Genomic DNA, 19,543 nt, shown 5'->3' on the forward strand with positions numbered 1-19,543 from the left:
ACCCCTACTGTGCCACCACTGCCAACGGCACCTGCATTACTACCCCACTGATGTGCAGGCACTCTGCTGCAAGGCCACTGCCACTCTCAGTGTGAACACATGCAAGGATTCCTCCACTTCACTCCTGCCGGTGCTCTGCCCCAGCTGGCCATTTGAAGAAAGAAGAAAACTGATCTGATACAGGTAAAAAACACACTATAAGAATTTCATAATACAATTGCAAGTATTAACAGCAGAAAAAACCAAGCTGAGGAAAGGATCTCAGAGCTTGAAGATTAGTTCTTCAAATTAACTCAGACAAAAATTTTTAAAAAATAATAAAAAAGAATGAACAAAACCTCCGGGAAATATGGGATTATCTAGAGAGGAAATGTACAACTTATTGGCGTCCTTGAAAGAGAGGGAGAGAAAGCAAGCAATTTGGAAAACATATTAGAGAATATTGTCTAAAAATTTTCCCAAACTTGCTAAAGAGGCCAACATTCAAATTCAGGAAATCCAGAGAACCCCTGCGAGATACAATACAAGATGACTACCCCCAAGACACAGTTATCAGATTCTCCAAGGTCGACATGAAAGAAAAAATAATGAAGGCAGCTAGACAGAAAATGCAGGCCACCTACAAAGAGAATACCATCAGGCTAACAGAGGACCTTTCAGCAGAAATGCAACAAGCCAGAACAAATTGAGAGCCTATAGTCAGCATTCTTAAAGAAAAGAAACTCCAACCAAGAATTTAATATCCGGCGAACTAAGCTTTATAAGGAGAAATAAAATCTTTTTCAGACAAGCAAATGCTAAGGGAACTTGTTACCACGAGACCTGCATCACATGAGGTCCTTAAGGGAGTGCTCAACATGGAAATAAAAGACTGTTACCAGCCACCACAACACACACTTAAGCATATAGACCATTGACACTGTAAAGCAACTACACAATCATGTCTGCATAATAACCAGCTAACGACATGATGACAGGATCAAATCTTCACATACCAATGTTAACCTTGAACGTAAATGTGTTAAATGCCCCAATTAAAAGGTACAGAATGGCAAGTTAAATAAAGTAGCAAGAGCCAACTGTATATCATGTTCAAGAGACCAAACTCACATAAAATGACACCCACAGGCTCAGAGTGAAGGGATGGAGAGAAGTTTCCCAAGCAAATGGAAAACAAAACAAAACAAAACAAAGCAGGAGTTGCTATTCTAATTTCAGAGAAAACAGACACTAAGCCAACAATGATTTTTAAAAAAAGACAAATAAGGGCATTACATAATGGTAAAGGGTTCAATTCAACAAAAAGACCTAACTATTCTAAATATACATGCACCCAACACAGGAGTACCAAGATTCATAAAATAAGTTGTTAGACACTTACAAAGAGACTTAGATAACCACACAATAATAGTGGAAGACTTCAACATCCCACTGATCGTATTAGCCAGGTCATCAAGGCAGAAAACTAACAAATATATTTGGGACGTGAACTTGACATGTGACCAAATGAACCTAACAGACATCTACAGAACTCTCTCCCCCAAAACAACAGAATATACACTCTTCTCATCTGAACATGGCATATACTCTAAAATCGACCACACAACTGGCCACAAAATAATTCTCAGCAAATTAAAAAACAATAAAATCATACCAACCTCACTCTTGGACCACAGCACAATAAAAATAGAAATCAATATCAAGTAGATTGACCACAAAATTACATGAAAATAAAATAATCTGCTTATGGATGACTTCTGGGTAAACAATGAAATTAAAGCAGAAACCAAGAAATTATTTGAAACTAATGAGAACAAAGATACAACATACCAGAATCTCTGGTACACAGCTAAAGGAGTATTAAGAGGAAAGTTTATAGGGCTAAACACCCACATCAAAAAGTTAGAAATATCTCAAATTAACAAACTAAAATCATACCGAGAGGAATGAATGGAAAAAGAGCAAACCAACTCCCAAACTAGCAGAAGACAAGAAATAACCAAAATTAGAGCTGAACGGAATGAAATTGAACTGTGAAAATGTATACAAAAGACAAATAAATCCAGAAATTCATTTTTTGAAAGAATAAATAAGATTGATAGACTGCTGGCTAGAGTAATAAAGAAAAAAGGAGAGAAGATCCAAATAAACATAATCAGAAATGACAAAGGGGACATCACCACTGGCTCCACAGAATCATAAAAAGCCCTCAGAGACTATAATGAACACATGTATTCACACAAACTAGAAAACCTACATGAAAGGAATAAATTCCTAGAAACATACAACCTCCCAAGATTGAACCAGGAAGAAATTAAAACTGTGAAAAGACCAATAACAAGTCCTGAAATTGAATCAGTAATAAAAAGCCTGACAATAAGGAGAAGCACAGGACCAGGTGATTCACAACTGGATTTTACCAGATGTATAAAGAATTCTGGTACTATACCTACTGAAACTATTCCAAAAAAGTGAGGAGAAGGGACTTCTTCCTAACTCATCCTAGAATGCCAGCATCATTCTAATACCAAAGCCTGGCAGAGAGACAAGAAAAAGAGAAAACTTCAGGCCAATATCCTTGATGAATACAGATACAAAAATCCTTGACAAAATACTAACAAACTGAATCCAGCAACACATCAAAAAGCAAATTCACCACGATCAAGTAGATTTTATTCCTGGGATGCAAGGTTGGTTCAACACAAGCAAATCAATAAATGTGATTCATCACATAAACAGAACAAAAAACTAAACCACATGATCATCCCAATAGATGGAGAAAAGACTTATTAAATGCAGCATCCCTTCATGTTAAAAACTCAAAATAAACCAGGTATTGATGGAACATATCTGAAAATAAAAAGAGCTATCTATGACAAACCCACAGCCAAAATCATACTGAATGGGCAGAAGCTGGGAGCATTAACGCTGAGAACCAGAAGAAGACAAGAATGCCCACTCTCATCACTCTTATTTAACACAGTACAGGAAGTCCCAGCTACAGCAATCAGGCAAGAGAAAGAAATTACGGACATCCAAGTAGGAAGAGAGGAAGTCAACCTATATCTGTTTGCAGATAGTATAATTATATACCTAGAAAATCCCATAGTCTCTGCTCAAAAGCTCCTTGATCTGGTAAACAACTTCAGCAAAGTTTCAGGATACAAAATCAATGTACAAAAATTAGTAGCATTCCTATACATCAACAATCTTCAAGCTGAGTGCCAAATCAATAATTCAGTCTCATTCACATAGATACACACACACACACACACACACACACACACACACACACACACACACTCCCCCTACACACACACCTAGGAATATAGCTAACTAGGGAGGTGAAAGATCTCTACAAGGAGAACTAAAAATCACTGCTCCAAGAAATCAGAGATGACACAAACAAATGGAAAAACATTTCATGCTTATGGATAGGAAGAATTAATATTGTTAAAATGGCCATGTTGCCCAAAGCAATTTACAGATTCAGTGTTATACTACTAATGACATTCTTCACAGAAGTAGAAAAAATTATTCTAAAATTTACGTGGAACTAAAACGGAGCTCAAACAGGCAAAGCAATTGTAAGAATAAAGAACAAAACTGGGGATCACATTACCCAACTTCAAACTATACTACAAGGCTACAGTAACCAAAACAGCATGGTACTGGTACAAAACTAGACACATAGACCAATGGGATAGAGAGCCCAGAAATAAAACTGCACACCTACGACCATATGATCTTTGACAAAGTTAACAAAAATGAGCAAAGGACTAGCTGTTCAATATATAGTGATGGGATAACTGGCTAGCCTTCCTTATACCATATAAAAAAATCAACTGAAAATAGATTAAAGACTTAAATGTAAAACCTAAGAACTATAACAAACCTTGAAGAAAACCTAGGAAATACCATTCTGGACATAGGCCTGGCAAAGATTTTATGGTGAATATGCCATAAGAACTTACAACAAAAACAAAAATTGACTAGTAGAATTAAACTAAAGAGCAGAAGCACAGCAAAATAAAGTATCAACTGAGTAAACAGACAACCCACAGAATGGGAAAAAATATTTGCAAACTAAGCATCTGACAAAGGTCTAATACGAGACTCTGTAAGGAATTTAAACAAATTTACAAGCAAAACCCAAACGACCCCATCAAACAGTAGGCACATATTAAAAAAAGCTCATCATCACTGGTCATTAGAGAAATGCAAATCAAAACCACAATGAGATACCACCTCACACCACTTAGAATGGCAATCACTAAAAAGTCAGGAAACAACAGATGCTGGAAAGGATATGGAGAAACAGAAATGCTTCTACACTGTTGGTGGGAGTGTAAATTAGTTCAACCATTGTGGAAGACAGTGTGGCGATTCCTCAAGGATCTAGAACCAGAAATACCATTTGATCCAGCAATCCCATTATTGGGTATATACCCAAAGGATTATAAATCATTCTGCTATAAAGACACATGCACATATATGTTTATTACAGCACTGTTCACAATAGCAAAGACTTGGAACCAACCCAAATGCTCATCAATGATAGACTGGATAAAGAAAATGTGGCACATATATACTATGGAATACTATGTAGCCATAAAAAGGAATGAGTTCATGTCCTTTGCAGGGACATGGAAGAAGCTGGAAACCATCATTCTCAGCAAACTAACACAAGAACAGAAAACCAAACACTGCATGTTCTCACTCATAAGTGGGAGTAGAACAATGAGAACACATGGACACAGGGAGGAGAACATCACACACTGGTGCCTGTCAGGGGGTGGGGAGTTTGGGGAGGACTAGCATTAGGAGAAATACCTAATGTAGATGATGGGTTGATGGGTGCAGCAAACCACCATGGCACGTGTCTACCTATGAAACAAACCTGCACGTTCTGTACATGTATCCCAGAACCGAAAGGATAATAAATAACAAAAAAATAAAAAGTGGGCAAAGGACATAAATGGACAATTTTCAAAAGAAGCCATACATGTGGCCAACAAGCATATGAAAAAATTCTCAACATAATTGATCATCAGAGAAATGCAAATCAAAATCACAATGAGACACCATCTCATACCAGTCAGATTGGCTATTACTAAAAAGTCAAAAAAATAGGCCAGGCACATTGGCTCATGCCTGTAATCCCAGCACTTTGGGAGGCTGAGGCGGGCAGATCACCTGAGATCAGGAGTTCGAGACCAGCCTGGCCAACATGGTGAAACCCTGTCTCTACTGAAAATAAAAAATTAGCCGAGCATGGTGGCAGGAGCCTCTAATCCCAGTTACTTGGGAGGCTGAGGCAGGAGAACCACTTGAACTCGGGGAGGCAGAGGTTGCAGTGAGCCAAGATTGCGCCATTGCACTCCAGTCTGGGGGACAAGAGCGAGACTTCGTCTCAACAAAACAAAACAAAACGAAAGTCAAAAAATACCAGATGCTGGTGAGGTTGTGAAGAAAGGGGAATGCTTATACACTGTTGGTGGGAATGTAAATTAGTTCAGCCACTGTGGAAAGCAGTTTGGAGATATCTCTAAGAACTCAAAACTGAACTACCATTCAACCCAGCAATACCATTGCTGGGTATATAGCCAAAGGAAAATAGATCATTCTACCATAAAGACACATGCAGTTGTATGTTCATTGCTGCATTATTCCCAATAGCAAAGACATGGAATCAACCAAAATGCCCATCAATGGTAGATCGGATATAGAAAATGTGGTACATATACACCAGGGAATACTGTGCAGCCAGAAAAAGAATGAGATTATGTTCTTTCCAGCAACATGGATGGAGCTGGAGGCCATTGTCCTAGGTGAAATAACATAGGAACAGAGAACCAAATACCATATATTCTCACTTATAAGTGGGACCTAAACACTGAGTACATATGAACACAAATAAGGGAATGACAGAAACTAGGGTCTACTTTAGGGTGGAGGGTGGGAGGATGGTGAAGATTAAGAAACTACCTATCAGGTACCATGCTTATTATCTAAGTGACAAAATAATCTGTTCACCAAACTCCCATGACATACAATTTACTCATGTAACAAACCTGCACATGTGTCCCCAGAGCGTAAAACAAAAGTGAAAGAAAAAAAAAAAAAAGAAAGAAAGAGGAAGGAATGAGTGCTTAGAGAGATAAGGAGACAATTAGTGTAATATATCACCCTGGCAAGTCAAAAGGTGAGACATTTTTTCAGTAGACTGTAGTGAGCAGCAATAACAAAATATGAGATTTCCAGGGCAATGAGGACTTGATAACAATATTTGCATTTAGTAGTTATGGTGATTTCATAGAGAAGTGTTTCAGTCAAGAGGTAGTTGTAGAAACTTTAAAATGTAAAGGAAAGATGGATGTTTAGGAAGTAGAAATATTTCCGTTAATTTCTGTTAGATGAGTGATTTGAAGCTTGCTTTTGGTGATCTTCGGTCTTTCCCTGTAATGCTGAGTCAGTGTACAGTAATGGGTAGGACAGTAGAGTTAGTAGAAGATCAGAAAGTCAAACTTAGGTTCAAATGCTGACTTTTCTATATATTCATGTTGAGCATCCCAAATCTGAATATCTGAAATCCAAAATACTCTAAAAGCTGAAAATTTTTGAGCGCTGACATGATTCTCAAAGTAAATGCTCATTGGAGTATTTCCAATTTTGAATTTTGGGGTTTGGGATGCTTAACCCATAATTATAATGCAAGTAATCCAAAATCTAAAAAAAATCTGAAATCCAGAAAAAAATTCAGAAAAAAATTGATATCCATAACACTTGTGGTCCCAAGTGTTTTGGATAAGGGATACTCAACCAGTAGTTGTGTGTTACCTTAGCAGAAGTTACCCAGCCTCTTATTTTTTCCTCTGTAATAAATATACAATGGCATTACATCATGCAAGCAAAGCACTTAGTACACACGTTGGCACATAGTAACTATTCTGAAAAGGTAGCTATTATTATTATTACCTCTCTTAATCATTGAAAAATGCATGATGATTTTAATCCCAGAAAAGTAAACATTTATTGTGACAAATTTTTAGTTTATATAATTGTCCTCCTAACCAGGAGTAATAAAATTTACTTGTTTTTTTAAAAAGTAGCAATAGATAAATTACTTAACCTCTCAATTTTATTCTTCTCAAATGAAAATGGAAATAATAAGAGTACCAACACCACAAGTTTTCACTAAGGATCAAATTAGAAAATGAAAGTAAAAATACTTTGCCAATTATGAAACATGAAATATTTAGTTATTATTCTCTTTATTAATTAATATAACTTTGATCCATTGACTTTTAAGAGCATACTATTAGATTTATATCTTCAGTTTGACTTCTGTTTAATGGTAATTCATAAAATTAATAAGGACCTTTTACTAGAAAGCTTTTTCAAAGTGCTTTTATATTTATTACCTTACAAGATCCTCACAAAAGCTCTGCGAGGAATAAAAGACAATGGTTATTAGAGGCTAACGAAATTGACTTTTCAGTGTGCAGTGTCTTCTTACCAATGTGGGCTTTTCTTTTGGTTTTTAGATATAAAATTACAAAATCCAATAGTTGATTTACAAAGTTATTCAATTTAGTGATTACTTTGTATCATTCTAGATAATTGTTTAATGTAATGGCAACATCCAGAAGAAGTAGGCTTTAAAGGTTTTAATACAATTAACATGTTTATGTATGAATGAGACATGGTTCATGTTACCATGGTAACATGGTCCAAAATGGTACAACACTTATAATCAAATAGCTAAACTCATATTACATTAAATTGGGGTGACTGTTTTTTTCATCACTGAACCAAAAGTGGATTCTAATTTTCTGTATTCAGTCTTTCTTTCTGTAGGAGATGAAAGACTAGTCCTGAACATTTGTCCTCACTGACTCCCTTTTCTAACTTCTAATTATTTTCATTATTTCGTTTCAGATTTTCTCTGAGATCTACAGGAATTCAGGGTCCCAAACTGGAAAATAATAAAGTAACTAAATATAGCAAGAAGACAATCATGTGAGTCTTGAGTATTCCTGAGCATTATAGTCAGAGGTTCCAACTGGACAACAGATTCATGGGTAGAACATGCTGCATTCAATTCAATTGGTATCTATCGAGCATAGAGATAGTAGTATCATGAATGAGGATGGGGATTTTATAGTAGCAATATGAGAATAAGAGGAATAATAAAAATTTCCATGTTTATATAAGAGAAGAAACTAATTATCTTATTGAAAAGAGTTTTTCATCATCTTGGATACATTATGCAAAGACTTTTACTTTTTCCATGATATAATTTTTTTTTTTTTTTTTTTTTTTTTTTTGAGATGGAGTCTCACTGTGTCACCCAGGATGGAGTGCAATGGCATGATCTTGGCTCACTGCAACCTCTGCCTTCCAGGTTCAAGCGATTCTCCTGCCTCTGCCTCCCGAGTAGTTGGGATTACAGGAGTGTGCCACCACGCCTGGCTAGTTTTTGTACTTTTAGTAGAGACGGGGTTTCGCCATGTTGGTCAGGCTGGTCTCGAACTCCTGACCTCAGGTGATCTGCCCGCCTTAGCCTCCCAAAGTGCTGGGATCACAGGCGTGAGCCACTGCACCCGGCCCATGATACAAATTTTATGCCAAAGCTTTGCTAATTCTTTGCCTTTCTCACAATTAGTTTATTAAGAGGGTCCCTATAACTATGTCTTTTTGAATAACATGGACAATAGTATCACTTAATACCAATTCTGTACTACAGTAAGTAACATTTTGGTGACATTTTGAAGTATTTCTGAGTGGACCATGGAGAAATTCAAATAATGACAAAAATTTGTGTGTAATATAATTTATTTACATGGCTTCCATGTTGATGTCCTTCAATTTTAAATTTTTAACCCAGATCTTTTTCCAAACCTTAGATTTACATTCACCACTGCTTCAAGAGAGGTAATGTTTTCACCTCTGATTTTTCACTTACAGTTACCTCAAAATCAAACACATTCTTGACTTCGCTCCTCCCAACTGTTTGCCATCTTGAATTCCGCAACTCATGATTGAGCGAAGATACTCCCTTAAATCAATCATGCCAAGTGGTAAGTAGGCACTGATTTCTCATTTTACCTCACATTTTCTGCTCACCTCCACCTCCCACAGAATATATGACGGTGTTGATTTTATCTCCAAATAGCTCACATATCTGTTTTGTTTGTTCAACCTCACCACTTTGATCATCAATTCTTGCTTGTCTTGTTACAGAAATAACTTCTTAACTGTTGTGCCTTCACGGGTCTCATATCTTTCCAATTCATTCTCCTAACCACTGCCAGAATGATCTTTCAAAAACATAAGTTTGATTAGTCCATTTCCTTGCTTAGAACTAGGCTATGACTTAAAGTGATAAAGTCCAGAGTCTTAAAAATAGGTGGCAAGGGGCAGAGAGAGCCAGCTTATACTTACTGAGCCCTTGGAGTACAATAGTCTGTCTCTCTGGTATGCATTTTACATATATCTAATCATTTAATCCTGACAAAATCCTGTGATGTTCTCATTGTATAGAAGAGTATAATTGGGACTCAGAGGTTAGACGATAAGCTAATAAGTGCTAAATAAGGGGTCTTCCTGCTTACAAGGTCCATACTCTAGCTGCTACATCATGCTTCTTTCCACACAATTTAGCCCCAGCTGATCTTTCTAATTTCATTTCTTGTAGCAACAATACCCCAGCCAAGTTCCTTCAGATTCTCACACTACCACACTGACAAAGCCTTTGGATATGGTGTTTCCTCTATCACGAATGCTCTTTTCAATCCCATGAACCTAAATAACTCCTAACAATTCTTCTAAGGCGACTTTCTCTAAACAGAGGTTCTCATTGGACAATAGATTTATCGGTAGGACATGCTACGCTCAATTCAATTGCTATCTATTGTGAGTAGAGATATTTTAAAAATCTCCCCCAGTGCATAAGCAAGGTTAAAATCCACTGTTCTAGGTGAGTTTCCTGGCCTCTTTGGAAGACTTAGCCTAGTCTTCTGTTTTTGCTAGACCCTGTTCAGCTTTCTACTGTAATTTTCATTAAGCTATTATAATTTTGTCTTAGGATGTATGTCTTCACCTCTGGAATGTGAACCTCCCAAAGGCAGAAATAATGTTAAAATACAGAGGCTTTTGAATGTATGTTACATAGTGATCCAGTATGTCCACACACACACACACACACAGAGACACAAACACACACACACAAACCATTGAACCAAAGTTTTGCGAACAACATTGAAACTTACTTAAAAGTGATGGACTCTTTATTTCTATTCTATTTTATTAATTTCATTCATTTCTATCTTAAAAATATGGATTGATACTCATTAAATTGATTATACAACCCAGTACTTTTACTGAACTGTTTTTGAAAAGCACCTTTCTTGGGGCCCTTATGATGGAATTAGTTCCCTTATAACAAGAGGAAGTGTCATCAGAGCGCTCTCTCTCTCTTTGTTATGTTAGGACACAGAGAGAAGGCAGCCATCTACAAACCAGGAAGAGGGGCCATCACCAGGCCCTGATCTTGGAATCCCAGCCTCCAGAACTAAGAGAAATAAATTGCTGTTGCATAAGCCTTCTTTCTCTTATCCACCCCCCAAAAACGAAAGAAAATCATCTCTCTGAACGTGTTTGTATCACCAGACCTAACACCATGACACATGGCAGGTGTTTAGCAAAGATATGCTGAATTAATAAAAGTTCTCAGAAAAATTATATATATATATACACACACACACACACATATATATATGTATATAATTTTTAAATATCCAGAGCAGAAGGCATTCATCACCAGGCAAATTAAAATATCAAAATTCACTTTCACACTCTTTAGACAACAATCAAAATGGAAAGATTAAAAAATACATATAAAACTCAATTCAAACTAAAGCAACAGGAAGGAGTACACTAAAGGTTTCTTCTCCTTAGAATTAGGGGCCCTTAAATTGCCTCTGCATTCTCAGATGGTCCAAGAAATATGGTACTCCAATTTATTCAAGGTACTAATTGTGCTATTAAAATTGCATTCTTTCTTCGGAATTAATCAGTGGGCCAAAATTTTGGTGAGAAACTTCTCCAATTTTATTTTATTTTATTTTTTAAATTTATTTTTTTTGAGACAGAGTCTCGCTCTTTCACCAGGCTGGAGTGCAGGCGCACCATCTCAGCTCACTGCAACCTCCGCCTCCTGGGTTCAAGCAATTCTCCTGCCTCAGCCTCCTGAGTAGCTGGGTCTACAGGTGCGCTCCACCATGCCCAGCTAATTTTTGTATTTTTAGTAGAGATGGGGTTTAACCATGTGGCCAGGATGGTCTCGGTCTCTTGACCTCGTGATCCGCCTGCCTCTGCCTCTCAAAGTGCTGGGATTACAAGCCTGAGCCACTGTGCCCAATTTTAATAACATATTAGAAATCAAAGATATCTTAATTCATAGGTGTACTCAGATGTACAATTCAAAGTTTATCAAACCTGTCTCTCTGGAAATGTTTTATTTTTCAGGAGAAAATTTTTATAATGGGGGGATTGAGAGGAGACATAGGTAAAACATGAGATTAGGGAAGGGAGTGATTTGAAAGATATGGCCTGAGACATGACCCAGATCACAGATGAAGGAATCTCATATATTTATTGCTCCTTAGTTTGTCTTGCTGAGAAAAATATATTAATTACACCACCTTTATGACCATCATAAAGGTCACCACATCCCCACATCCCCACATCGTCTTTACAAGCTAATATTACAATGATCTCTCAGGGGTACTTAGAGAACCGCTTAATATTTGTGAAACTCTTGTGAAATATTCAGAAAGACATGGAGTCTTTCCATTTTCAGTTAGTTACCCAGGGTTTTATGGTAGTACTTTGAACCATGAACAGCTTTGTCAACTCTCTTAGGCCCAAAGCAGAAAATGTTGTGGACAGAGAAATAATCTGATTCAATTATGAATATAGTTTTTTTATATAAAGGATAAATCTGCAATTTAAACATTTGGAAACTTTCACCCCTAAAGGCCTTATATGGCGTTCTATAAAAATACATTTGCTTAAAAATTCCAGTTAGTGTATCAGAAATAACAATATTTATAAGAAACATCCCTTTATCCTGAAGTACAAGGACAACTGTAATGTTCTTGATTTTAGTAAAGAAAGTGAGTTATACCTTTTTATAATACGGGAGGAAGTTCTAATGTCTTTCAGAGAAGAGTTAATCATGTTAATTCCATTCAGAAGGTATATGCTTTATATTACACATATGTTTAAATAATGTATGAATCATGATTATTGCTGAGAGAATAAGTATCTTAGGAAGTGGCTGATAGACAAAAGTGATAGGTAGTCTAGCAAGAGCTGGAGTCTCCATATATAGAAAAATGGATTGACAGTCTTAGAGAAAAACACATTTTGTGAAGGTTTTCACCCTCTGTCTTCATTCACTAGCATTTGTATGAAGTAAATCATCACTACTTTTGGGGTAGACAGATATATCAAAATCTGTTGGCAGAGCTGTTGCTTTGGCTAGGCATTTCAAATTTCCTTTTTTTAATATATGAGAACTATGATTGCTATATAGCATGAGTCTATGAATACAATGCTACCAGCTTCTTCGAATGAAGTGAAAAACATGCCATTTCACTTTTCTCCTACATACATATTATAGAAAATTCCCTTTGTTCAAAATAAAAATTCATAGAGGGAAAAGAAGCAAACACTTCCATTTAGCTGAAATACTGAAATTGCATGTAATCTCTTAAGGTATGCTGTTTTATTTACTTTCAAGCTTGACATTTCCATTTGTTGCTCTTCAACACCAGTTTCTTGACTCAATTCAATCAGCTGAAATGTGCCATTAACAATAATCAATAGTTTCAGTAGTTTACCGTTTTTACCATGACATCTCCAAGTCTTTCATCAAAAGATCGTTATCCAACCATCTAACTAAAAATCAGAGTTGGCCATAAATGTCATTTCATTCCATAAAATGTAGTTTAAACCTCAGGCAAGTGAGATTTATAGAAAACACAATATTAGCTGCCAGGGAAGAGGGAAACTGTCTCTGTTTTAAATTAATTTTAGAATCTTAGTTAACCTTACTATAGTTAAGAAGCAAATGTTGAGGTTTTCAGGAGCCCTATGGGAGTTTTATCTGGATTTTGAGAATAAATATAGTTTATCACTTTGGGGTTGAGGCAGTAAAAAGCCCCTGCCTTATTCCCAAACTCTCTCTTTTTCTACCTCAGGTACACTGAAAGTTGCGTGTAATATGTGCCCTAGCTCAAAGACGGAAAAGAGTAGCCTGATCGACATTGGACTTTATGTGAGCAACAAATAAACTTTGGTTTGGTTAAGCCACTGGACAAAAACAAATAAATACATTTTCTTGAGTAACATGGGATAAGCTAAGACATTTTCTCAGCATGATTTCCAACTGCTTTTGAAAGAGAGATCAGAAATCTAAACATAAAGTATTTATTTTCCATGGTTCCATAGTAAATATAGTTAGGACACATGGTGAATCTTCCCTTTAATGATTCATAAGCTTGCAGTTTCTCAAGATTAGAAATACAGATAAATTTTCATTATGTAATACAGCAGATATAAATACAAATTGTATCGTAGAAAATAGATGTGTTTTTGCCCTCAACTAGAATTATTCACTACTTAAAGAGATGTTTTATTAAGTGCGGGACATCAAATAATTTTTTAGTCATTGGGCTATTCTTTATTTTTCAAAGTAATCTGCTAAAAATAGACTTAACCAAAGTTTATTATTTACCTATCATAGCTGACGAGTAAAATGTAAACCCATGTTGTTTTGTTTTGTTTTTGTTTTAGTTTTTGAGATGGAGTCTCACCTCTGTCACCCAGGCTGGAGTGCAGTGGCACCATCTCGGCTCACTGCAACCTCTGCCTCCCGGGTTCAAGCAATTCTCCCACCTCAGCCTCCCAAGTAGCTGGGATTATAGGCGTGGGCCACCACACCTGGCTAATTTTTGTATTTTTAGTAGAGACGGGGTTTCGCCATGTGAGCCAGGCTGGTCTTGAACTCCTGACCTCAGGTGATCCAGCCGCCTCGGCCTCCCAAAGTGCTCGAATTATAGGCGTCAGCCACTGCATCTGGCCAGGAAACTCATGTATCTATTAAAATTCTGGAATGGCTTTATCAGCATTTGCAATATTATACAATAAAATTTTATTTATGAAATAGCCTAAGCCAAATATATTATAGTAGTACATTGTCTAACCATACATCTAAGAGTGAGCAAAAAACTCTATATTTGCATTGCCCTTATATTCTGTCACAAGCCATGGGAGATATCTATAAAGTCTGGTACTTTTCTAAACAAATTACCTCCAAATGATCAAACTAACTCAACATGCATTTTGGAGGAGAAAGTGGGGTCAAAGCAGGATGATGAAGCAAGAATGATAAATTCAGGAGCCATAAATTGCCAGTGTTACCTACTCCTATGCACCAGAGCAGCAAAGTAGATCAACTATCACATCAAAAAATAAAAACAGGAGAAGGAGAATAATAGGAGGAAGAGAGGAGAAGAACTTCTGCTTATTGTGATTTGATTCTGGAATTATTTTTTCAAACTAGAATATACTATCATGTTTTTTATAATAATTTAAAAATATCAAAAAATAAAGTTAGTCTAAAAAATCAATCATTTTATTATAATGATTTATATCCAAATTGTATTTGAAAGACTAGTACAGTTATTATATCAAGTCAGAAAAACCAACTATACATAACAAAACTCCATAATGGTTCAGGAAAATTATACCAGGTATTGCGAGTAAACTTTAAGAGCTTCCTTGTACTACAGAATATGATTCTCACCAAGACTCCATTTAAACAAAACTACCCCAAACTCTGTTTTCACTGTTTATGCATATGGAACTTTATGGAAATAATTTTTGTTTCTAGGAAAAACAATTGTCTGAAAATTGTTTGATCATTAACTATGACAAATTTAGCCATCTCATTCTTATTTTCACAGATCATGTTAGGAAGAAAGCTACAAAATGCCAGATTAACATTTCAAAACATATTTGAAAGTAATGAAGGGAAACTGATTCAGTTAGCAATGCTAAATAAAACAGACAATTCATACAGATGCTTTCCCTGTAAAATATTAAATAAACACTCAAAAATGTCAACTTTTAAAATTTAATAAACCAATCCCTAAGTTATTTCTCTGAGGAAAGTTTCTCCTTGACCGAAACTCTGGTTTTTTTTTTTTTTGAGGCAGAGTCTCGCTTTGTTGCCCAGGCCGGAGTGCAGTGGCCGGATCTCGGCTCACTGCAAGCTCCGCCTCCCGGATTTACGCCATTCTCCTGCCTCAGCCTCCTGAGTAGCTGGGACTACAGGCGTCCGCCACCTCGCCCGGCTAGTTTTTTGTATTTTTTAGTAGAGACGGGGTTTCACTGTGTTAGCCAGGATGGTCTCGATCTCCTGACTTCGTGATCCGCCCATCTCGGCCTCCCAAAGTGCTGGGATTACATATGCAAATGTTTTTCGGATCAGAGCATGTACTTTTTCTAAGATGAGAGTGTTAAGTGGAATTATAAATAATGTTTCCTTCTCTCTCTGCCTCTCTCCTCCTTGTCCAAATGCCGAAATATATCAGGCTGTATAAAAGCAACTATTTTGTTTTGTCCCTGGCTTGTCAGTTACAAGTACAAATGCTGAGAATTGTTCAATTGGATCCACAAGAGTGCTAAAGCGGAAATGCTTGACTTACTTGCCATTGTTTCATCAGCTCTTTTACTCCCTTGGAGTCGTCCAGGAGCCTTTCCTTACGGGTAGCATCCTGTAGGACATTGGCAGTTGTTTCAGCTTCTGTAAGCCAGGCAAGAAACTTTTCCAGGTCCAGGGGGAACTGTTGCAGTAATCTATGAGTTTCTTCCAAAGCAGCCTCTTGCTCACTCACCCTGTGAAGGAACAAATGTTCAGATGCAGTTATTAAATATCAGAATGGTACACCTAGTGAACTCCACAAAAAGAGAAAGATGGAGGAACTAAATTGTAATATACCAACAATGGGGTGAGTTGTTGCTACAGCTCTTCCTTTAAGCAACAGCTATAATACTGTGCAGTCTATTTACTTTCATTTTTATTTAACCTAAAGGCATTTGTATGGGGGAAGGCATGCAATAATGACAATTATAGATTTCTATAAACCCCTCTCCACAGAGGAGGTTTTATATATATATATAAATATATATATATAAACATATGTGTAACTAACCTTTGTAGTTAAAACCCTAAAATCCCTGTACCATGCTTGTCTTTGATGTCGCTCTGAGGCAGAAAACAAGCATTTGATATGCAAGGAGAAAAGTCAAGAAAATACGAACCTAGAGTCAAAAGGAAAAGACTAGAGGAAAAGACAAAAAGAAGGGGATTGGAGGGCAAAGGAAGAAAGACTAACAAGTAGAGAAATAACATTTCATAGAAACTATCATTTTGTGCAAACTATCATTTTGCATGACTCCAGTTTATACCTATTGTGTTATTTTTGTATTTAATTACTTGATCATACAACTGAGAACATTTTCCAAAATAAAAATGTTATGTGCAACATAAAAGAGTAGAGCCTTAAAGCCAGGCAGATCTGAGTTCAATTCCCAATGTTCCTTACCAGTTATGTGATATGGCAAGTTACCTCTCTGATTCTCAGTTTCTCATCTGCAATATCTATTGCTGTGATGAGAATTAAAATAGAAAATTCCTGTGAAGTTGAGTGCCCCACACGTTATACAGTTATACATTACAGTTACTCAAAAACGTTAGTTCCTTCTACCCATATCCCATTTCCCCATTCCTGTAATATTTTAAAAGGATGAAACAAACTCTTTCATGACAAAAACTCTAAAAATGTATTCATATTTTTGATCATATATATAATGCATGTATTGTGGATACATACACATATGCCCTCAGCAAATATCTATATAATAATAGCTTAGAAAGGAAAATTGCCTTAGGCATTAACAGTCCCATCGAAAAAGATTCAGGTAAACTTTGTCTGCAATGAGGAAATTAGTACTCTATTTAAATGTCTTATTTGCCTTCTATTACTACACAAACACTTTCTGGGATTAAACATAAGCTAAAAATGGATTTTAAAAAATTGAACACTTGAATATGATACCCATTGCTTGTTAAGATGTGATTGTCAATAATTATGCAAAACTGCAATTTATTTCAGCAGCAACTTTATCATGGGATGTGCAAACCAGGCAATAAACAACTGCTGCCGAGCCAGCGGCGGCAAAGCCCCCGGAAGAGCTGTTTATTCATCATGGGTGAGGTTTTTGCTGAGCACACAGTCTTCCACAGTGGAGTTTCAGTGCTCATACTGGATAAAAATCTTCCGTCTGCATTAACTGGTGGAGGGTAGAATAGGTTTATGAGGATGCAGCTACTGGAAAAAAAGTAAGCATTGCACTAAGCTATTTATCAACTCCTAAATAAACTTTAATACTGCACAGCTGAAAGGTAGTGTAGGCTTCTGGTTGGGCAAATAAATTAAACCTCGTGTAGTTCAAGGGCTAACGTGGACTGCCGGCTCCCTGTTTATCTAGTTTTCAGGCAAACTATCAACGCAAAGAGAAATATCAAAATAGTCATTTATCTTTTTATTTATTACGGTTGAAAAATTCAGAACCATTGCAACAACTCCAAGAATCTTGATGTTACAATTGGGCATGCACCTTACAGTCTGAATCATGTGTAACTGCTGACAATTGACTGGGTTTGACCTACAAAAGTGGCAGTTTCATGCAGTTTGCATTAAGACTTACTCCATCTCCAGTGCAAAATTTGGAACAGAAATAGGCTGTCGCATTCCAGCATATAAATGCAGGGTTAGACATTTGACATATTTTCTAATGTAGTCCCATTTCAAACAAAATTTAAAAATACGAAATCTCCCATGGCAGAGTGAAACTTAGAGAATGTAATGTTGTGTATTTTATCAGCATCAGCTTCATGATGAGTTGCACTTGCTACATCTTAGCTCCTCTATCCTTAAACTAGAAATGCCGCTTACCCTCTGCTTCCAGAGGAAGTAACTAGTAAATAACTTTCCAAGAGTTATTTGCAAAATGCAATGCACATAAATCAGATGAAAGAGTTCTACCGAGACAATGCGATTTTCAGCCAAATCCTACCAGCAAGTTTGCTGCTTTGTAAATTAGGTCCTTAGGGAAGAACAGTAACTCTTTCAGGACAGTAAGGAACCATTTTCCTAAATGATACCCTTGTGGTCTGAAATATTGACAACATCAGGCTGAATATTTTCTAATTTGGAAAATACGTTAAAAATTCAATGGCAATAACAGCAGAAAATCTCCTCAAATGAGCTCCTTTACATGCCTCTTTAATAATAGGTAAGACTGTTGTTTCCTGCTTGTGTGCGGGTTTTACGGCTTCAACATTTCTCTCGGAATCTGTGTGTGTGTACATTGAATTCCTAAATTTTAATTGTGCCAGGTCTAGTCTAGAATTAGTCAAGAATACTTAATTTCCATATCTGTGCATTCAACATGTTCTAAATGTATCATATAGTTTTAAATTTTCCTGAACCATATGGGTTTAAATGGCTTATATGATAAATAAAATGTAAAAAATAAGAATCATAAAGAAAAAAAAAGATATGTTTAGAAAAAAACCCCAAAGTCCTTGAATTAGATTTTTTTAAATTCCTTCTTCCAAGTTATCAAACCACAGGCCCTGGAGAAAATTTGCCTGAATTTTAAAAGTAACAATGACCAGATATTAGAAACTGTAATAATGCTTTGCATACAGAATCTACTGTATTGGTTAAGTACTTTTTTTACATAACAAAGTTTTATAATCAGCTATTCCAGCTTTATGGTCCACAAAAATAGCTGAGAATTTGATGGAGTAAGGAATAATGTGATTTCAGAAGGTTTTCATTCTATTCATAAGAGCACTGTGTACCGTTCTCAGTATGTAAATAAGGGCAGCCTGAAACAGTGTTCTCATAGTCCATGGACCAGCAGCACTAGCATCGTCTGAGAAGTTATTAGAAATGCAAATTCCCAGGCCTCAACCTAGCCCCGCTGAATCAGAGACTGGGTAAAATCCAGCAAGCTGTGTTTTAACCAGCCTTCCAATATATGCTAAAGCTGGAGAATCACAGTTGCCAGAGACGAAATTTGAGAACGACTGGTGTAGTAGATGCTAAGCTGGGCTGCCCAGACCCCTTTTCAGGACTGAAATACTTCTGACCCCAGCTGCTGGTAGTGCTACTGGCTGATAGTCCTCAGCTGTTATCCCTATTTGAGAGGTGGCCTCAGCTAAAGAGAGGTGCCTAGCCCAAAGTTACCCACTATGTCCCCGAGATGGGCTGCACGTATTGGTTGATGAGAGAGTTGTGGGGTATGAAATCCTGGGTCCCTTGCTGCAACTCAGGACAATTCTGAAGGGCTATCCTACCTTCAGACTTCAGAGATCCTCCTGGGGAAGGCTAGG

General features: G+C 36.7%; 1 protein-coding gene across 15 annotated transcripts in view; it reads right to left on the bottom strand.

Annotated features, from left to right (window-relative positions):
* Positions 1-19,543, bottom strand: part of DMD (dystrophin) — a 2,269,491-nt gene that overhangs the window by 518,316 nt on the left and 1,731,632 nt on the right. For all 15 annotated transcript variants that reach the window (XM_050777140.1, XM_050777144.1, XM_050777148.1 and 12 more), the window contains one exon: positions 15,783-15,972. In XM_050777140.1, the coding sequence (XP_050633097.1) occupies positions 15,783-15,972 (190 nt within the window). The remainder of the gene's footprint in view (positions 1-15,782; positions 15,973-19,543) is intronic.

The sequence above is a fragment of the Macaca thibetana genome, chromosome X, assembly GCF_024542745.1.
Source record: "Macaca thibetana thibetana isolate TM-01 chromosome X, ASM2454274v1, whole genome shotgun sequence".
Taxonomy (NCBI): Eukaryota; Metazoa; Chordata; class Mammalia; order Primates; family Cercopithecidae; genus Macaca; species Macaca thibetana.